This window comes from Temnothorax americanus, unplaced genomic scaffold, assembly GCF_048541705.1.
Source record: "Temnothorax americanus isolate GAGA-0224 unplaced genomic scaffold, ASM4854170v1 Scaffold15, whole genome shotgun sequence".
NCBI lineage: Eukaryota > Metazoa > Arthropoda > Insecta > Hymenoptera > Formicidae > Temnothorax > Temnothorax americanus.
The window spans coordinates 3,128,403-3,148,381 of record NW_027509286.1 but is presented as its reverse complement, the minus strand read 5'-3'; the positions used below and the strand labels follow the sequence as shown (position 1 = coordinate 3,148,381).

The 19,979-nt window shown below is 36.2% G+C and overlaps 2 protein-coding genes across 7 annotated transcripts in view; both read left to right on the top strand.

The window, feature by feature from the left end:
• The window catches only part of LOC143895228 (CUGBP Elav-like family member 4), a 466,213-nt gene that overhangs the window by 389,616 nt on the left and 56,618 nt on the right, over nucleotides 1-19,979 (top strand). The window lies entirely within an intron of this gene.
• LOC143895011 (low-density lipoprotein receptor-related protein 2-like) lies at nucleotides 8,094-18,872 on the top strand. Its single transcript, XM_077401763.1, has 3 exons — nucleotides 8,094-8,747; nucleotides 9,546-9,711; nucleotides 11,345-18,872. The coding sequence occupies exon 3, from the start codon at nucleotides 16,694-16,696 to the stop codon at nucleotides 17,807-17,809; it is 1,116 nt and encodes a 371-aa protein (XP_077257889.1). The 5' UTR covers nucleotides 8,094-8,747; nucleotides 9,546-9,711; nucleotides 11,345-16,693; the 3' UTR covers nucleotides 17,810-18,872.

Genomic DNA, 19,979 nt, shown 5'->3' with positions numbered 1-19,979 from the left:
CGACTTTGGTCTCGCGCGTGCGCATCGACGGCCACCGTAAACGCAATGTGTAAATAAAAGTTAAAAATTTACTATTATTTTATCGCGATTTCTTTACTACCATGAAATATTTAAAAGTAGTGCTATAAAATAATAAATATTGTATAAAATCCCGGTTTCAATCTACAATTTTCTGAATTAGTATCAAAATTTCCAATTGTCCAATCGTTATTAACGTTATAGTTATTAGCCAAATTCAAACAATAAAATAATTCAGCAACACGCTGAACCGCGTAGTCCGACGTTGCAGGTGTGCTGCTTACAAAGTAATTCATATCGATCGCTCAAAATACATCGCCACATAGAGATTTGCCATGGCCATGCTCGCTATAAACCTGACGGCCTTTTGTATTTCAACCTGTCTCGGGCAACGTTCTCGGGCGTTAACGTAAATAATAACGCGATAAAAAGAGAAAGAGGAAGAGAGAAAGAAGCGTCGCACCTACCGTAATTCTTAACCGTTCAACCGGACAAGACGAGAATCAAGCGCGCACCTTTCCTAAAATATTTCCGGAAACTTTATGGTGTGGAGAAGGGAGCATGACATCTGAGTACAAAGAATTGGGCTTACTCGAGGACTTAGATGCTTGTTGCCGCGAACATGACTACTGCCCAGAATCGATAGCGCCGAAAAAATACGACGTAACTGGGAAGATATACAATAATCAAAGCTACATCGGTGGCCACAGAAACCAGGCACCCGGACCGGACCGGGACCGAAACCAAAACCGAAAACCGTATACCGTAACTAGTATTTGTCGGACCTGAACCGTAAACCGTATAAAAATTTTATAAAGGCTATAATAAAACCTAAATCGAAACCTGTACCTACCGTTAAAAGTCACATCTTCAAAAAAATTAAGACCAAAAGATAAAAACATTGAAAACAATGAAGAAATGACATCTACGTCGAAATAACGTCATTTATTATAATATATTGTTAATTATTATACATATTTTATACAATCCGTATAAATTAAAATAAAAAATAAAAACATGTGTATCAAAACTCAAGATTTACAACTTTTAAAGTACATATCCACACACGCAGATGCATGTGTAAACAATTTAATTTAATGAAAATTTCAAGAAAATTTTTATAAACCGGAACCGGAAAAAACTGTAATTTGCGCAATACCGATACTTTTGTTAGCTAAAAAACCGAAATCGAAACCAAAACCTTTATTAAGTATTTTAATGGACCGAAACCGAAACCGAACCGATATTTTCGTCCGGTCCGGGTCCTTGATTAAAGCACGTGGCCGATTTCGTAAAGCCGGGAGCGCTTTTATGGGTTTTTTCGTTTTTAACGCCGGGCAACCATATCGAGAACGAAACGCGACACGCCGTGAAAATCACGACTCATGATTGCGTCATGATTCTATTAGGCACGCGTTTCCCGGCTTGCGTCCGGAAATGGTGTTTTTAATTCTCCCCGATAAATCGGCCGTGGCTAAATAAGTATCAACATTCCCGCGTGGCCGGTAGCGAGACCGCGACGATCGGCCGCAGTTTTGCGGCGACCGTGGTTGGCAGCGCAGCGCGAAGAGAAAAAAAAAGCAAAAAAGACCGCAAAAATACAGAGAGAGAGAGAGAGAGAGAGAGAGAGAGAGAGAGAGAGAGAGAGAGGTATAACGACGGTGGATAAACGGGTCAAAGTCGAAACCTCTAATGCGATTAACGTTAAATCAGAACGTTCCTTTCGGGACACTTGTGCCGTCTATTCGTAGAAAAATGTTATTTTTCGGCTCCTCCATCGTTCTCCGCTTTCTATCTCCTGTCATCCTCTTGTCACACTTACCCTACATACCCGAACAATGTAACAAAGGCACGCGAGAGGGAGGAAATCGTATTCACCGCCTATTCTGCGAGGGGGTGAGTCGAAACGTAGCACGTCGACAAATTTGATTTGTCTGTCGGAGGATGGGACGATATTATTTCGGGCTAAAGCGCGAAGCAAAATGCCTCGAGGGTTGCACGATAAAAGATCAATATTCGAAATCCGGGTAATCATACTATCATAGTGATCACAAGCCGAGATCGGAGCTCAGTTGAAAACGCGTACGAAAATGGAACATTCTTCTTCGCGACAATCATTACAACAGTGACAAGATTATGGCGCGATACGCTTCGCGACTTCTAGTGAAACTTCAATATTTGCCGACTATGATTACATCCTGTATCAGTAAATTCTATTTTGACTTCATGTTTCTCGTACCCAAGTTTGAGCTCAAATATTGAATACAGTATATATTTAATGGATACGCATTAAAATGTAGCTTGTACAGGGCGTGAATGGTTTGCACGACAGTACAAATACTCCGAGCAAAGATATAACCCATATACAGACATATACGTTCGTCATTCGTCCGAAAAAATCTCTTATCGCTTTTCATATATTGAATAAGTGAGGATCCGCCATTAATAATGTTTCTTATCTATATAAAATTAAGACTATAAAAAATCAATTATTAAGAATATTGATGCAGTATTTCGTGAAAATGATATGCTGAAATTTTTATTCAAGAATGAAAATTTAACGATTCAGATAATTATATTGGCATAATAATTTCCCAACTTTGCGCCTCATAAATTAATGAATTCAATAGAATCGAACGAGAGAAAAAAAATAAATGGAAATCGATGAGTGAATTATTAGAGAGAGCCGGTAGTACTGTCGTGTAACCCATAACCCGTGTGGTGCTTGATGCTTGTCAATAATGTGATTAATATAATAATTGCTTCGTATCGCGGGGCAGAGCGACGCTTTTTTCTGCCGGATTCTGTGCAAAACATACGTCGATTAAACATAATTTTATTGGAACATAATTTTATTCGATATTAGAGATCTAGACAAGTTATCAGACAACTAATAACACTGATTACAAGAAAAAATTTCAATGAAAATCAAATTAAGTAAACCAGAACAGTAATTCTTCAATGAGGGAATCTGATCATGCGTTGTCCGCGTGGCCTTGAATTTTAGATTTTAGTCGCAGCACAATTGATATTGGACGATAACAAAATGTTGGACAACTTTTGTCGGTTACTTGTTCAAAAGTAACTACTCTGACACGCAAGATTTACTCGAGGAAGATTCTTGAACCCGAAGAATAATGCGGAGATTAAAACAAGTGGAAGTCAAGGATGATGAATGGATCGTCATTGACCGAACTGATACACAATCTACCTTATTTCTTCTTATTGTAAGTAATTTATTTTTAACTATGTATGAGAAAGATAAACATGGGTGGAACAAGGAAAGACACGGGCAGCTGTAAACCGGAGATAAGAAGAAGAATCGCTATGAGGAAGACTGCAATCGCAAGACTAAAGCCCCTTGCACAATTGGTGATAGCGATATCGATAGCAACAGCGACAAAGTTGCCGACAAAGGTATAGCTATCGCTATCGCCTATTGTGCAAGGGGTTTAACACGCATATAGAAAGACCACGACATAAGCAAAGAAACAAAAATAAAACTAGTAAAAACACTGATATTCCCTATCGTAACCTGCGCTGCCGAATCCTGGAATGAAGGCGGCCGACAGAAGACGAATTGACGCTTTCGAGATGTTTGCATGGAGACGTATGCTCAGAGACGCACAAATGTATCGATTCTGAACGAGCTGAACATCACAGATAGACTAACTAAAAGCATTCAAAGATCCATCCTACTTTGGCTACAGTACTTTTGGCCACATAATGCGCAGAAACAACGACTCTCTGGAAAGGCTGGTAATACAAGGAAAAGTGGAAGGAAGGAGGCCCCGAGGGCGATCACGAATAACGCGATGCGTCGATCAGATCGCCGGACTGACGGATGCTTCTGTATACGTGCATCCGTACAACAGATAACAGTGAAGAATGGCAAAAAAAGATACGGCTTATGTAGATTGTCACACATTATCATGCCCGGCACCGGGCAACACGATTAAGAAGAAGAAGTATGTAAATGAATTTACATATCGATTCCACGATCATAATGAATTATAACTCTCTATTGTCGAAAGAACTTAGGCGATGAAAGGATCTTTCGCCTAGAAAGAACGAGGTTGCTCTCATCGGCGAGATGCGTTCCATGTTGCGCGCCTTGAAATCACTGACCTGGAAAATCACTGCATCGGACTTTAACGGGCGGTCGCCCGAAGGCCGGATTGTGTCCGTCTCTCTCAATATTCTCCGGCGACGACGTATATATGCCATCCAAAAACGTGATCAATTCAAGGAGTAGCGCGTATTGGAGGGACTCAAATATAGAGACTGCACGAAGTCGTCATAAAATTCTCCGCCGCGCTGCAAGCGGCGGCTTCGCGACGTAAATCGTGCACGGAAACCCGAGCGTGAACCCGTAAGAGCGTGCGGGATCCGGGAAATAGGGTGAGAAACGAGATGCAGGAGGGCGACGAGAATTTTCACAGGGGTCGCACCGGGGAGGGTCTCGTTAAAATTCGCGAGCGACGTCGCGGTCGGGGGGTTCGGGCGAGTGGGGCGTAAAAGAAAATAAAGGAGCGTTTAATATTAATGTCGCGATTCGTGAACGTGTCACGTAGTGGACCGTCTCAGTCGCCGGTGGCGCCTATACACCCTCCCCCCCTCTCGCGGCGATGCCAAGGGATCCTGTCGTCCTATAATGCGAAATAACCGTGATCGCGCCACACTCGATGCCGCGACAATTTCAATAAACGATAAATCTCGCCGGCGCATACACCGTCATCCGACACCGATAGAAACGCGTTATATATACCATTGTCGCATGACGTCGCTCGACACGCATTTCAGTTACGTGTCATACAAGAATCGCTCGTGCTCGAACGTAAAAATGAAAATGGTCTATCACTCTTCGGCGAACAGATCACATGAAAGCATATTTGTTATATAATTAACGCGATTTTATGCGAGATGATACTAAAATAGTATTGAAAATTCTAATACCTATAATTCTTCTTTCTAATATCTAGAGGGAAAACATTAGAACCTCGAACTGATTAATAGTTTCTACTCGATTAAGCATCGATATTTTTACCGCAGAGAATTCTTCTTCGCGACGAACCGAGAATCATAATCATCTGATCTAATTTCTCGAAATGTCGCAACGCATTACGCATTGTCTAATCAGAAAGACACAGGATAGTTATTGTTATTATTTTATTATCGACCAATTTTATATCAACTCCATTAAGAAGGAAATTAAAAAGAGAAAGGAAAATCAAGTCAAAGATAAAGATTGTGATAGTTTAGGTCTAAGTAGTTTAGGTTAGTTTAAGAGGGCAGCGAGCGTACGAATGGTATGGATGAATGAGAGTGCATGAGAATAATTTTTAAAGTGTAAACCAAGTCCCTTCCTGGCTATTTATGTAAAAGCTGAAGTAAATAAATTCTATTCTATATATCAACTCCATTATAATTTAATCATTACATCACCATACGATATATATATATATATATATATATATATATATATATATATACACACACACACAAATCAGTGTAACTTAAAGCGCACCTAATTTGTTTGCCGAAAATAGAAAATCACTATTTTTCGAGTCAATAACAGGTTTCCCATCGATGAGACTTTAGGCATGAGAACGAAGGGTCGAAAAGGAAAATCAATGTAGTGAATGAGCTTCGAACATAGCTGCTTGTCCGCACTATGCGCGTTGGGGTGACTAGCATTAGGGTAAACGTGCCACGTAAGCGTATACCGGGTGGCTCGGAGATATAAATTATAACAAGGACTCTACATACATCTGTTTGCACCTCTGTGAACCTAGCACTCCCACCACTGAAAAAAAATCGGGTATACGGCATAATTTAGTGCCAATTCATTGTTAATTTATTGCTCTATTCCCGAATTTATTGGGAAAATTCGCAGGAAATTAATATCAAATGTAGGGGCTGCCTTCACGTTACGCTAGCACTCCCGAAAAACACGTATAGATAAAGTACCATAAACAAAAAAACAAAGAACCATAATTTTTTGCTCTAAAATAGTGCAAAAAAAAGATACAAAAAATATTGAATATTTATGAATGTCAGTAACATCGGCTACCGTAATAAAGTAACCGCATAACAGCAAAACGGTCGAAAATAGAAAGTTAACCGTATCATACGAGCAATAAATTCGGGAATAGAGCAATAAATTAGCACTAAATTATGCCCAAACTTTTTTTTTTAGTGGTGGGGGTTCTAGGTTCACAGAGGTAAAGTTAAAAAAACGCTTCAAGGCTCCGCCGTCGAGTTCCGTGAAGTTGGCACCCGACTTTAACAAAATGAATTTTTAAAAAAAGGAAATTGTAGCATTTTCTTTGTAGTTGTTTGTAGTAACAATAATTTCGTTTGTAGTTTTACCGATTTTGCAAAAACAAAGATTTTCAAAAATCACTCTTGCCTAAAATTGAGATATTTGAAATTCGCTTGCGCTATGTGTTTTAGAATCGTTTGTAGTTGTTTGTAGTAACAATAATTTCGTTTGTAGTTTTATCCATTTGGAAATAACGAAAAATTAAAAAAATCACTCTTACTCAAAATTGAGATATTTGAAATTCGCTTGCGCTATGTGTTTTAGAATCGTTTGTAGTTGTTTGTAGTAACAATAATTTCGTTTGTAGTTTTATCCATTTGGAAATAACGAAAAATTAAAAAAATCACTCTTACTCAAAATTGAGATATTTGAAATTCATTCGCGCTATGTGTTTTAGAATCGTTTGTAGTTGTTTGTAGTAACAATAATTTCGTTTGTAGTTGAATAATATAAAAGTTACAACGTATTTGCAATATACAAATAACGTATTTATCTCAATTTTAAAGATATCTCGAACCCGCTTGCGCTATGTGTTTTAGAATCCTTTGTAGTTGTTTGTAGTAACAATAATTTTGTTTGTAGTGGAATAACTTAAAAGTTGCAATGTATTTGTAATAAACCAATTACGTATCTTTGTCAATTTTAAAGATATCTCGAATCCGCTTGCGCCATGTGTTTTAGAATCGTTTGTAGTTATTTGTAGTAACATTAATCTCGTTTGTAGTTTTATCCATTTTGCAAAAACAAAAATTTTTTAAAATCACTCTTACCCAAAATTAAGATATTTGAAATTCGCTCGCGCCATGTGTTTTAGAATCGTTTGTAGTTGTTTGTAGTAACAATAATTTTGTTTGTAGTTTTATCCATTTGGAAATAACGAAAAATTAAAAAAATCACTCTTACTCAAAATTGAGATATTTGAAATTCGTTCGCGCTATGTGTTTTAGAATCGTTTGTAGTTGTTTGTAGTAACAATAATTTCGTTTGTAGTTGAATAATATAAAAGTTACAACGTATTTGCAATATACAAATAACGAATTTATCTCAATTTTAAAGATATCTCGAACCCGCTTGCGCTATGTGTTTTAGAATCCTTTGTAGTTGTTTGTAGTAACAATAATTTCGTTTGTAGTTTTATCCATTTGGAAATAACGAAAAATTAAAAAAATCACTCTTACTCAAAATTGAGATATTTGAAATTCATTCGCGCTATGTGTTTTAGAATCGTTTGTAGTTGTTTGTAGTAACAATAATTTCGTTTGTAGTGGAATAATTTAAAAGTTACAACGTATTTGTAACAAACAAATAACGTATCTCTGTCAATTTTAAAGATATCTCGAATCCGCTTGCGCCATGTGTCTTAAGGCCGGTTTTCACATGCAATGATTAGTGGCGCCAACTGACTGGCATTCATTGACGCCAGAACCAACTGGCAAACTCACAAGTGTTTACACAGTGATTGGCGTATAATATAGAAAATATTTAACATTTATTAAACACACAGTAAATGACAACAACCATTTAACCTCAAATTTTGAGGTTATATGCTTTGGCCAATAACTGCCAGTAAACGCCACGTTATACTAGCGCCAGTTTGCATCAAGTGTTTACACTTGCATTTTTACTGGCATTAGTCGACTGGCGCGGCCTGGCGCCACCAATCATTGCGTGTGAAAACCGGCCTTTAGAATCGTTTGTATAACTGTGGCCGCGGGACGACAGCGTCTCTATCTCACGTCTCGCGTGCCATCTGCCAGGTAATAGAATTAGTGGTGAAGAAGCCATTGTTGCATTGTTCGCATTTTGTTTCGCGCCGCGCGCGTGAGTTGAGGCCGCAGGGAGAAGGGGGAAGTGATCCGCGCAGTTATTCGTTGGTGCCCTCCGACGGCTTCGACAACCGCCCGCGTCGCGAGTAGCCCCTTTTTTCTTCCCGCGTGATTCGGCGTGATCCGCGGCGCCGTTCAAGCTTCAGGCCGCTTCCGAACGCGCGAGGATACGTAGCCGAGCGGATTCGCGGCGGCATGCGGCAGTGCGGGTTCACGCCAAAAGCGCCGAGTTACAGCGCGCGCACGCTTCATCCTAACCCGCACCCAAGGGAAGCACGAGGTTGCGGCGTCACCGGCGACCTCGCGCGTGATCGTCGCGACGACCGGGCGACGTGGGTGCCGCGCGTCGGAACGTGCACGCGGACACGGCGGCACGTAGGTGTTACATTTCTGCTTTGTCGCGCCGCGACCGCGTACCGCGTGCGCCACGCGCATTCTTCTCGGGGAACGGCATCGCCTCCCCCTCGCTCGGGTGACGTGTGTCGGGTCGCGGAAACGGACCCCCGTTGCGCTTTCTTCGCTGCCGAGACTGCCGAGAGACGGGTGTATCTCCACTTGCGTTATTGATAGATTCAAAGGTAAGTACATTTCTATTGTAAATACTGCATGACTGCGATTTTCCGTGCTTACTTCTCTCACCTCCCAGATAACATGCAGGTTGCATAAGACGTCGTAAAGATATACAATTAAGATATCTTAAGATATCTTTAAGATATCTTTACGACGTCTTATGTAACATGCATGTTATCTGGGCTTATATATGTATGCAAAATTACCGTTCGGCATCATTCCACGATCTCACAATGGCGTATACATATATGTGAGATCTAGATTCTACAAATACCGGCTAGGGTCAACGTGACGCTACAAATGCTTCGAAGCATTTCTCTTCTCTTTTCTTTCAATGAAAAAAGAGAGAAGAAGAAGAACGCTCCAAAGCATTTGTAGCGTCACGTTGACCCTAGCCATCGAGAGTGCTCTATCACGTGATCGATATACAGGTGACATGCCGCGACCGCGTGTGTGTGCGTGCCGGGCTTGTCAAGTACGGGTCGGAGCTCGGAGCGGCAATCGTCTATCGGCCGCCGAACGATAACACGGATTAATATGTACTCGCAATGTATTTAAAATAAAGTATCTTACATATATATTTTTTTATCTTCTAATTTGATAGGTAAAAGAATATTCGCTGACTGATCATACGGAATGATTCCGAACGGTAATTTTGCATACATATAAGGAGAAGTAAGCATCCTGAACAATAACTTTGCATTATATAAATGAATAAACTAATAATATTATCAAATTTTGTATCGATGGCTACAGTTGTCTTTTTTCCATGACTAAACTAATTTTTGGCTTGTGTATTTTTACAGTTAAATTGTATCATCAAACTTTCTAATTCGCTGGAAAAGGAGACGGCAAAATTGCAGGAGTTGCAAGGTCACGAGCAAAGATTTGAACTTTGGACTGTTTTACAGTACGATATAAAATCAGCGATGAAGGAGATTTTAATAAATGATGAAGCAGAATATATAAATGGTTCGTATTTTGCAAATAGAATTTATGATTTCTTGTCAATAAATTATTCGCTGGCTTCTTTATTATTTCGCTTGCAAAATGCATTGACTTGTAAGATACTTTCTTATATGGCACGCCGTTTTACTTTTTAATGGCATCAATAATATTCTACACAATATAAAAGTTTCCAAAAATAATTGTTCTAAGAAAAATAGCGATTCTTACTAATGATTTTAAATTATGTCGAAAATAATAAAAATTGGACGAATTAAAATTATGTCGGGACATAAAAATAATTCCGAATTTTATTATGTTCCGACATCATAGTAATTCATCCAATTCAAATTATATCGGAACATAATAAAAATTGTACGGCAAGCCGTTTTACTTTTTAATAGCATAATAAATATTCCATTCAATATAAAAGATCAAAAATAATAGTCTTAAGAAAAATTACAATGAATTAAAATTATGTCAAGACATCATGAAAATTCGGAATTATTTTTACTTGTCGATATCATTTTAATTCAACCAATTTTTATGATGTCACGACATAATTTTAATTCATCGAATTAAAATTTGATATACATAATAAAAATTGCATGGCACACCGTTTTACTTTTCAATAGCATAAATAATAATCTATACAATATAAAAGTTTCAAAAAATAATTGTCTTGAGAAAAATAGCGATTTTTACTAATGAATTAAATTTATGTCAAACATAATAAAAATTGCATAAATTAAAATTATGTCGGGACATAATAAAAATTCGGAATTATTTTTATGTTCTAACATAATTTTAATTTCACGAATTAAAATTATGTCTGGACATCATAAAAACTAGATGAATTAAAATTATGTCAAGACCATAAAAATTGTATGAATTAAAATGATGTCGACTTCATAAAAATTGAATGAATTAAAATTATGTCGAGACATAATAAAAATTGTATGAATTAATATTATGTCGAGACATAAAAATTGTATGAATTAAAATTATATCTCTCTCAACATCATAAAAATTGAATAAATTAAAATTATGTCGCTACGTAAAAATAATTTTGAATTTTTATGATGTTTCAATTTTTATGACATCTCGACATAATTTTAATTCATTCATTTTTATGATGTCTTGACATAATTTTAATTCATTCAATTTTTATTATGTCTCGACATATAATTTTAATTCATCAAATTAAAATTATGTCAAACATAATAAAAATTGGATGTATTAAAATTATGTCGGGACGTAATAAAAATTTAAAATTAAATTATATTTTATATATGTCCAGACATAATTTTAATTCGTGAAATTAAAATTATGTCAGGACATAAAAATAATTTCGAATTTTTATTGTCCTGACATAATTTTAATTTATCCAATTTTTATTATGTTTGACAAATTTAATCCATTAGTACGAATAGCTATTTTTTTCAAGACATTATTTTTTGAAACTTTTATATTATGTAGAATATTATTTATGCTATTAAAAAGTAAAACGGCGTTCCATATTCTTAGGACAAATACATTTTTATGACAAAAATAATTTTTTTACCAGATTTTATTAGCATATATAATTATATATACATATTAATAAAATTCGTTTCACTATAAAAAATCATTATTGCAACCTTTCCGTTAATTTTTTCAGGAAAAGGAAGGAAGAACTGTTAATAGAATGACATTAATCGATGGATTCATCGAATTAGTTTTCTCACGGCCTCCTTAAAAAAATGTAGCGATTTTATAGAACTCAATCCTACTCATGTAGGATTTGTTGTGTATATATGTACATATGTAGCCTGTAAGATATAGGTTATAGCATGGAAGATTAGAATATGTTATTGTAATTGAGTAGTTTTTCGATCTAGTCTGCTTTTGATATTTTTTATGAGCATCAATCTGGTTCGATCTAGTCTGTATAAATTTATCCTTCAGTATGCCTAAACGACCACAGCTGAGTTGTGATGATTTATATAATCTTTTCAAAAGTTGGAATTTTTTGAAAGATGGCAAATATTTACCATATAATGATCGGATTTGGCAGGATGCATCTCACGTAACAGATAATAAAATGAGTAAGGATCACATTTATCAATGTATTACACAAAATCGTGGAATGATTAATAAGAATTCAGTAACAGGATTATCGTATCGTATCCATGGTGAACAGCTGCCAAAAATTCCCAAAAAATCCAAAAAATGCAATAAAGATCAATTGAATTGGTCAATGAAAGTGCCAAAAAAACATCACAAAGATTTACAAGATTTGAGACAAAATATTCATTTGAGCTGTAAAGAATGGAATAAACTAGGAATTCAATTAAAGGAATATAAGGAAAGGACATATGAAGTTTTAGAACCCGGTTGGTGTGACAAAGTTTATTATACGATTTATGAAAATCTTAAATTGCCATGTGCCTTCAGTTTCAAGAATGCCAAAATTGACAGAACTACAGGGGGGCCATTTTTAACTATAAAAGGCCAATGTACTCAATGTAATACAGAAATTCATTTATATAGTCTAACTGAACCAACTGCTGACGGAATTGATTTTCATATATCGACTCTGGATACGCGGGAAATTATTCACACGAAAAAACGGCAACTTCGAGGAGATAGAAGAAGACAGGTGGCTGAAGAGCTGAAAGGGAAGTCGGCCTACTTATGGCAACGTGAAGCTGCGCACAAGCGTATGGATTTTGGCGATAATATACCTGCTGATTTATATTCATCTGAAGTCCTGCGTAAAGTGATGCAAGAAACAATTGAAAAAGAACTAGGATTAAAATCTGGAGAAAATCCGATTCTTTCCCTGTTTAAATTAGCACAATCTCCTGAATATGCGGGAAGTATTAGAGCAATATCTCTTCATAAAGCATTTATCATGTATTGGTTACCGGAACAAATTACATTGTATAACTTGTTCTTAAAAAATGACAAAGTAGGTGCCATTAGTATTGATGCAACTGGTAGTCTTACAAAACCGCTACCGACAGCTGATGGTTCAAAGAGTATCATTTATTTATATCAAGCTGTGACAGGTTATAATGGTAAAATACTCCCGTTATTTCAAATGATATCCGAAAAACATGACGCAAATACGTTGTGCTATTGGATACGAGAATGGTTGCGCTCAGGTGCTAAAATTCCAAAAGAAATTGTTATAGATTATTCTAGGGCACTTTTAATTGCTTGTTCGTTGGCATTTAATCAGTGCGGTCTGCAAGAATATTTGGATGAATGCTTCCGTCAAATATTTTCATCAGATACATATTTGAAAAGAATGTGTCTTTTGCGCATCGACATCGCCCATTTAATAAAAATGATTACTCGATGGCCATGTTTTTCCAAAGATCTGTCTCACGTAAAGGATTTTTTTATACGATGTGTTGCATTATTAACTCTTCAAACAGACGTTAAAAAATTTGAAAATCTCTTACTGGTCGTGTTGATTGTGGCTTATTCATCAAGAATTGATGAAAATAATGACACTGATCTCTGCTTTAAATCACGAGAGGAGCTTTTGAATCTAATGAAAACTGGTCTTGATACCTGGACACTAAACGATGATGATTCCAGAGATGACATTTTTGTAAAAGTAAACGATTTGAATCGTGATACTGATGAAAATTATGAGAATGATAACAGACGTCCAATTATTAACTTTATAAAAAACATTGAGAAGAAATGTCAAGAAAATACAACATCAACAGGAGTTCCTAATAAATATATGTGCATAAGTTTTGGGAAGAAGCTTATAGAATTATCAAAAGAATTTGTTTTGTGGACTCATATTATGCCAAACCTTTATCGTAAAAATAAATATCATGAGACCGACGACATTGAGAGAGCATCTTCGACACGCAGTGAAGAATATTTTAAAGATGTTAAAAATTTTATTCTGCAGAAAAAAAAACTTAGGGTTGATAAGGTTGTAATCCAGCATTTAAAAGTTCTAAGTGGTACTGTTAACTTGTTAGCACCGAATAAACACGTCAGTAACTTACCTAACAGTGATGATAGTTCGCAGGAAAGAATCAATGATGAAATTGTTAATACAAGTCAGGATACCAGTGCACAATTTTTAGACACAGTGGAAAGTCGAATTCTTGAATCGTCAAACCTGAAGACGAATATTACTGAAAGTTTACTGAATAATTCAAGTAATTTCCAAAACTCTTCATTCCTAAACATGAATGACATTATTGAAAATTCAGAGGATAATCAGGGTGAATGTCAAAATAAAATATTTCCTAGTAACACTAAAATCATTATAGAAAGCTCAACAAATAATACTGATGTGTCATTAGCTAAGAATGATAAATCTACTATCGATAATTTTACAAACATTGAGGACTCATGTAAGGAAATTTCGAAAGGTAATTTTACACTCGATAAATCATTAATGAATTATACACAATCCAGCTGCAAGAATGACTTTCCTAAGAACAGTGTAAATGATTTATTGCTGTCGGATATATCTCCCATTGGTCAAGTTAACAAAAAAAGATTTTTGCTTAGTGAAACGGAATCATCTCCATCGATTCTAGATGATTCAAATTATAATATTAATCAATCTACTGAATTAAAGAATCCTCCGGATGAGCACACTGCGGTTACAGATGTATTACAGGATATTTCATCAAATCGGGAAAATTCCTATTTAAATAAAGTTGATGAATGGAAAGGCTTGACCAACAATAAGAAGAGAAAGGCTGTATATTTTGAATATTATCCTGATATTGAGAATCTTCATAAACGTCCAAAACTAACTAAAAAAATATCACTTATGATAAACGGCAATAGTAAACCTCCTCTCCAGACCAGTGCAGGGTTACTCAAGTTCTCAAATACTTGTCCCTTTGATTCAATCATTCATTGTGTTCGAGTTGGTTATACAGACTGGGCTCCGTATAATGAGTATGTGAATCGATCCAATAATAAAGTATTTGACATCATTAAAGTACTGTCAACTAAAGGAGCAATTAATTATGTTTATAAGGCTCGTGCAGAAATACTGTTAAAATTCAAGAAACCTAAAGGCAATATTGTGAATTGTAAGTCGAATATTGGCAATATTATTAACGAAATATTTCATGATGAACCTTCCATTACCATGACTCGAATTTGCAATGTTTGTAAGGATTCAAAAACATGGATTAAATCAGCATTCGAAGTTGCTTTGAGCCCATTGTACAAAAAGGGTTTAAAAGGACTTCAAGAATCGCTAAACAATTATTGTCAACATGAACTGCAAACTTGTAAAACATGTAATGAACAAAAAACAGTTATTTTTGATTACGGATCTCATTTATTTGTCGACTTTGAAGCATTACAATGGACTATTCTTGCCAAAAGATCAGGATATTCAAGTGACTATGAACGTAAATTTTCTTTAGAAGATTTACCAGGCGATTTGTACTTTGGTGACTATATTTATAAATTAGTTGGAGCCATTGAACATATTCCAGCTCCAGCAAAGAGTGAGGATACTGTAGCCCACTATCAATCATTAATTTTGAGAAATCGAAACAAATTAGGTTCATGGGAACTTCATGACGGTCTATCCCCCACGGCAAAACCACGCAAACTTAACAAACGAGAAAAAAAACAGAAAAGATGTATACATGTTCTTTTTTATATAAAATCTGACAAAACTCATGCTAGTGTTTAAATCTAATTCGAGCATAACATTAACAAAAATACATTACTAGCGAAGTTTTTTTTTATCCATTTTACTATATAAAAATATTTTAATTTTTACGTTGAAAATAAATGATAAAAATTTATCCAATAACTGCGTTACCTCACAAAAATACACATTAATATAGAACTAATTTTTTTGTTACATATTATTTGCTGAATATTATATTCATGTGTGTAATATATACATATATACATATATATACATTAATATTATATTTTCATTAATTATTTTTATGTGCGGGTTATTACCTAAAATACGGTACAAATTAAGGCTCCTGGTCCCTGAGCACTCTGCGTTGACATGGCTGTTTATTGTCGAGGGAAAAGGATAGTTTTCGGTAAATTTCGGAAGTGTTCTGCAACGATTTATAGTGATGTTTTATTGAAATGTCTTTTTATTTGAAAATGGCATGCACGACAAAATTGGGTGTTTTCCTTGCCTCGATAGTAAGAATTCAATATACCCGCGGTGACCATCCAGGAGCCTTAATATATTTAATTTTTCATCGTTACTGGATGTTATACGTATGTGTTACTGTATGTTATATGTATGATGAATCTATGTACGAAAAGTATTAGAAAGTCATTGTATTGTCATCGCGTAAAAGAAAACTTACTTGCCGAAGCTTACTTTTTAAATTATAAGAAGAAAATGGCATGCACGACAAAATTGGATGTTTTCCTCGCCTCGATAGTAAGAATTCAATATACTCGCGGTGACCATCCAGGAGCCTTAATATATTTAATTTTTCATCGTTACTGGATGTTATACGTATGTGTTACTGTATGTTATATGTATGATGAATCTATGTACGAAAAGTATTAGAAAGTCATTGTATTGTCATCGCATAAAAGAAAACTTACTTGCCGAAGCTTACTTTTTAAATTATAAGAAGAAAATGGCATGCACGACAAAATTGGATGTTTTTCTCGCCTCGATATTAAGAATTCAATATAGCCGCAGTGACCATCCAGGAGCTTTAATATATTTAATTTTTTACCGTTACTGTGTGGATGTTATACGTATGTGTTACTGTATGTTATATGTATGATGAATCTGTGTACGAAAAGTATTAGAAAGTCATTGTATTGTCATCGCATAAAAGAAAACTTACTTGCCGAAGCTTACTTTTTAAATTATAAGAAGAAATAGTTCGGAATTACGGACTGTATACGCTGCGTACTATCGCGTATAGCAAGCAGCTGATCCCAGCAAGCGCTCCCCGTAATCACCTGCGTCGGACGATGAGTTGCGTTGCCCCTGCCTACAGGCACTATCTTCTGGTCGGACATGAAGCTGAAGCGAATCTCGCGATTAGGTCGCGGTAGTGATCATCAAGACATAATGAGCACCGGTTTAGATCTCGTGGAAGGTCTAGCCTACGACTGGATTGGTCAGAATCTGTATTGGTTAGACTCAAAGCTGAATACAATCGAAGTAGCTAAGGAGACTGGAACTGGAAAAATGATTCTTGTCAAGGAGAATATTACACAGCCACGTGGAATGTGTTTGGATCCCAATCCAGGTGCGAGATGGCTCTTCTGGACCGATTGGGGTGAAAACCCTAGAATTGAAAGAATTGGTATGGACGGCACCAATCGATCGACCATCATCAGCACAAAGATTTACTGGCCGAACGGTCTAGCGCTAGATATTGCAAATCGCAGAATATATTTTGCGGACAGCAAGCTAGACTTCATCGACACTTGTTTGTACGATGGCAGCAAGAGACTTCAGGTTCTAGCCAGTTCGCACTATCTTCTGCATCCCCATTCTCTTACTTTTTTTGAGGACACTATGTATTGGACCGATAGACAGTTCAATCGAGTACTTTCCGCACACAAGTTTAAGGGCTCCAATCAGACGGTGATGTCGCATCTAATTTCCCGGCCGCTTTCTATACACGTACATCATCCAGTGCTACAACCGATCACTGCGAATCCTTGTGCTAACACATCCTGTGAACATTTATGTCTTCTGTCGCCCATTAACCCGAAAGGATACAGTTGTAAATGCCAAGTTGGATTTAATTTGCTACCTGACGGGCGCTGTATGGAAGAAGAGACACCATACTTAATAGTTCTTCGGAGTTCTCAGATTGTTGACGTTTATTTAACGCCTAAAGAAACCAAGACTGGATACATCACGCCCATCGTAGGTGTGGAAGGCGGAAGATTGATAGAATATGATAGAAGAGATCGTATTATTTACTGGCTGCAAGGCAAAGATGGCGACAGCAAAAATGGCACGATTTATGGCATTCTTTACAACGGTGGCAACCGGACAGAGTTTCCAAACCCATCCGGCGATACTGGTGTTGTCGGTTCACCATCCACTATGGCGCTGGATTGGCTTGGACGCAACATATTTATTGACAACAAATTCGCATCCAATATCGACTATTAAATTGGATGGCAAGACGCGATTCCATACAATAGTTTTATCAAACGATGGAAATCGTACGTTAGTTTCCAAACCGAAAGCGATATGCGTGGACCCTATTGACAGACAAATATTTTGGGTGGACGACGGAGGTTTTGGAGTACCTCGGAAGATCGGACGAGTGAATATGGACGGCACTAATCCGCTGATCCTCGTAGAGAACATAAAACGTCCTGAAGCAATTACCATCGATATACCTAGCAAGACGCTATACTTTTCCTGCCAGAATCCGGCTTTTATCAAAGCTATGTCGACAGACGGTCTGAACGTCCGCAACATTCTTACTGCTGCAAACAACATGGCTTTGCCTAAGACGATAGCTGTCCATGAGTCTCGTCTGTACTACTTGGACCCGCTTTATGACAAAATTGAACGTGTTGATCTGCCTAACGGCGACAATCCAACCACTATCATTGACAACGACTCGGAGCTTCGTACTTTGACCATTTATAAAAAACGTGCGACCGGATCTCATCCTTGTCTTATAAACAACGGCGAATGCGAGCAGTTTTGTCTGCCTGCGTCTGGAGGTACGCGCGTTTGTGCTTACGAAATGAAATATAAGAAGGTCACGGAAACCAGATGCGAGCCTTACAAGACTTTTGCCGTGGTAACTCAGCTGGATGTTGTCCGGGGTTACAGTCTCAAGGACTCCAAGGAAGCCAAGGAAGCCATTACTGGAATTGGTCATCATATCCTCCATGTTGATGTACATTACGCGGGCAACTGGATGGTGGAATTTAATCGAGGCATCTGGAATGGTATCTTCAGAATACGATCTTAGAATACAGAATACGACATTGCATATTCGGTCCGTAATTTGCTAACTATTTCTTCTAAAAATAAAGTAAGGAATACGACGAATGGTTGTTTTGAATCACCTTGTATATCTACAATAATTTTTTACTACAAAGAAAAACTTTTGTAATACAAACCACTACAAACGATTTGTGATAGAAATTCGATACCGTTGAAGTTCTCATTGTATATGAATTCTTAATTGTCAATAAATAATTAATAAGTTTTATTTTTCAAGTACAAATAAAATTTCTTGTACAAAAGTACAAACCCTTTTTTCTTTCTCTTTTTCTCTCTGCCAACAATTCTAAAACACACGGCGCAAGCGGATTTCAGATATCTCTATTTTGGGTAAGTATATTTTTATATTTTTTGTTATTTCCAAATGGATAAAACTGCAAACGGAATTATTGTTACTACAAACAACTACAAACGATTCTAAAAAACATGACGCAAGCGGATTTGAGATATCTTTAAAATTGACAGAGATACGTTATTTGTTTATTACAAATACATTGCAACTTTTAAGTTATTCCACTACAAAAAAAATTATTGTTACTACAAACAACTACAAAGGATTCTAAAACACATAGCGCAAGCGGGTTCGAGATATCTTTAAAATTGAGATAAATTCGTTATTTGTATATTGCAAATACGTTGTAACTTTTATATTATTCAACTACAAACGAAATTATTGTTACTACAAACAACTACAAACGATTCTAAAACACATAGCGCGAATGAATTTCAAATATCTCAATTTTGAGTAAGAGTGATTTTTTTAATTTTTCGTTATTTCCAAATGGATAAAACTACAAACGAAATTATTGTTACTACAAACAACTACAAACGATTCTAAAACACATGGCGCAAGCGGATTCGAGATATCTTTAAAATTGACAAAAATACGTAACTTGTTTATTACAAATACATTGCAACTTTTAAATTATTCCACTACAAACAAAATTATTGTTACTACAAACAACTACAAAGGATTCTAAAACACATAGCGCAAGCGGGTTCGAGATATCTTTAAAATTGAGATAAATACGTTATTTGTATATTGCAAATACGTTGTAACTTTTATATTATTCAACTACAAACGAAATTATTGTTACTACAAACAACTACAAACGATTCTAAAACACATAGCGCGAACGAATTTCAAATATCTCAATTTTGAGTAAGAGTGATTTTTTTAATTTTTCGTTATTTCCAAATGGATAAAACTACAAACGAAATTATTGTTACTACAAACAACTACAAACGATTCTAAAACACATAGCGCAAGCGAATTTCAAATATCTCAATTTTGAGTAAGAGTGATTTTTTTAAT

Bases quoted from the DNA above. Each gene is read 5' to 3' on its own strand.
- LOC143895011 (XM_077401763.1), top strand. From the start codon at position 16,694: ATGAAGCTGAAGCGAATCTCGCGATTAGGTCGCGGTAGTGATCATCAA.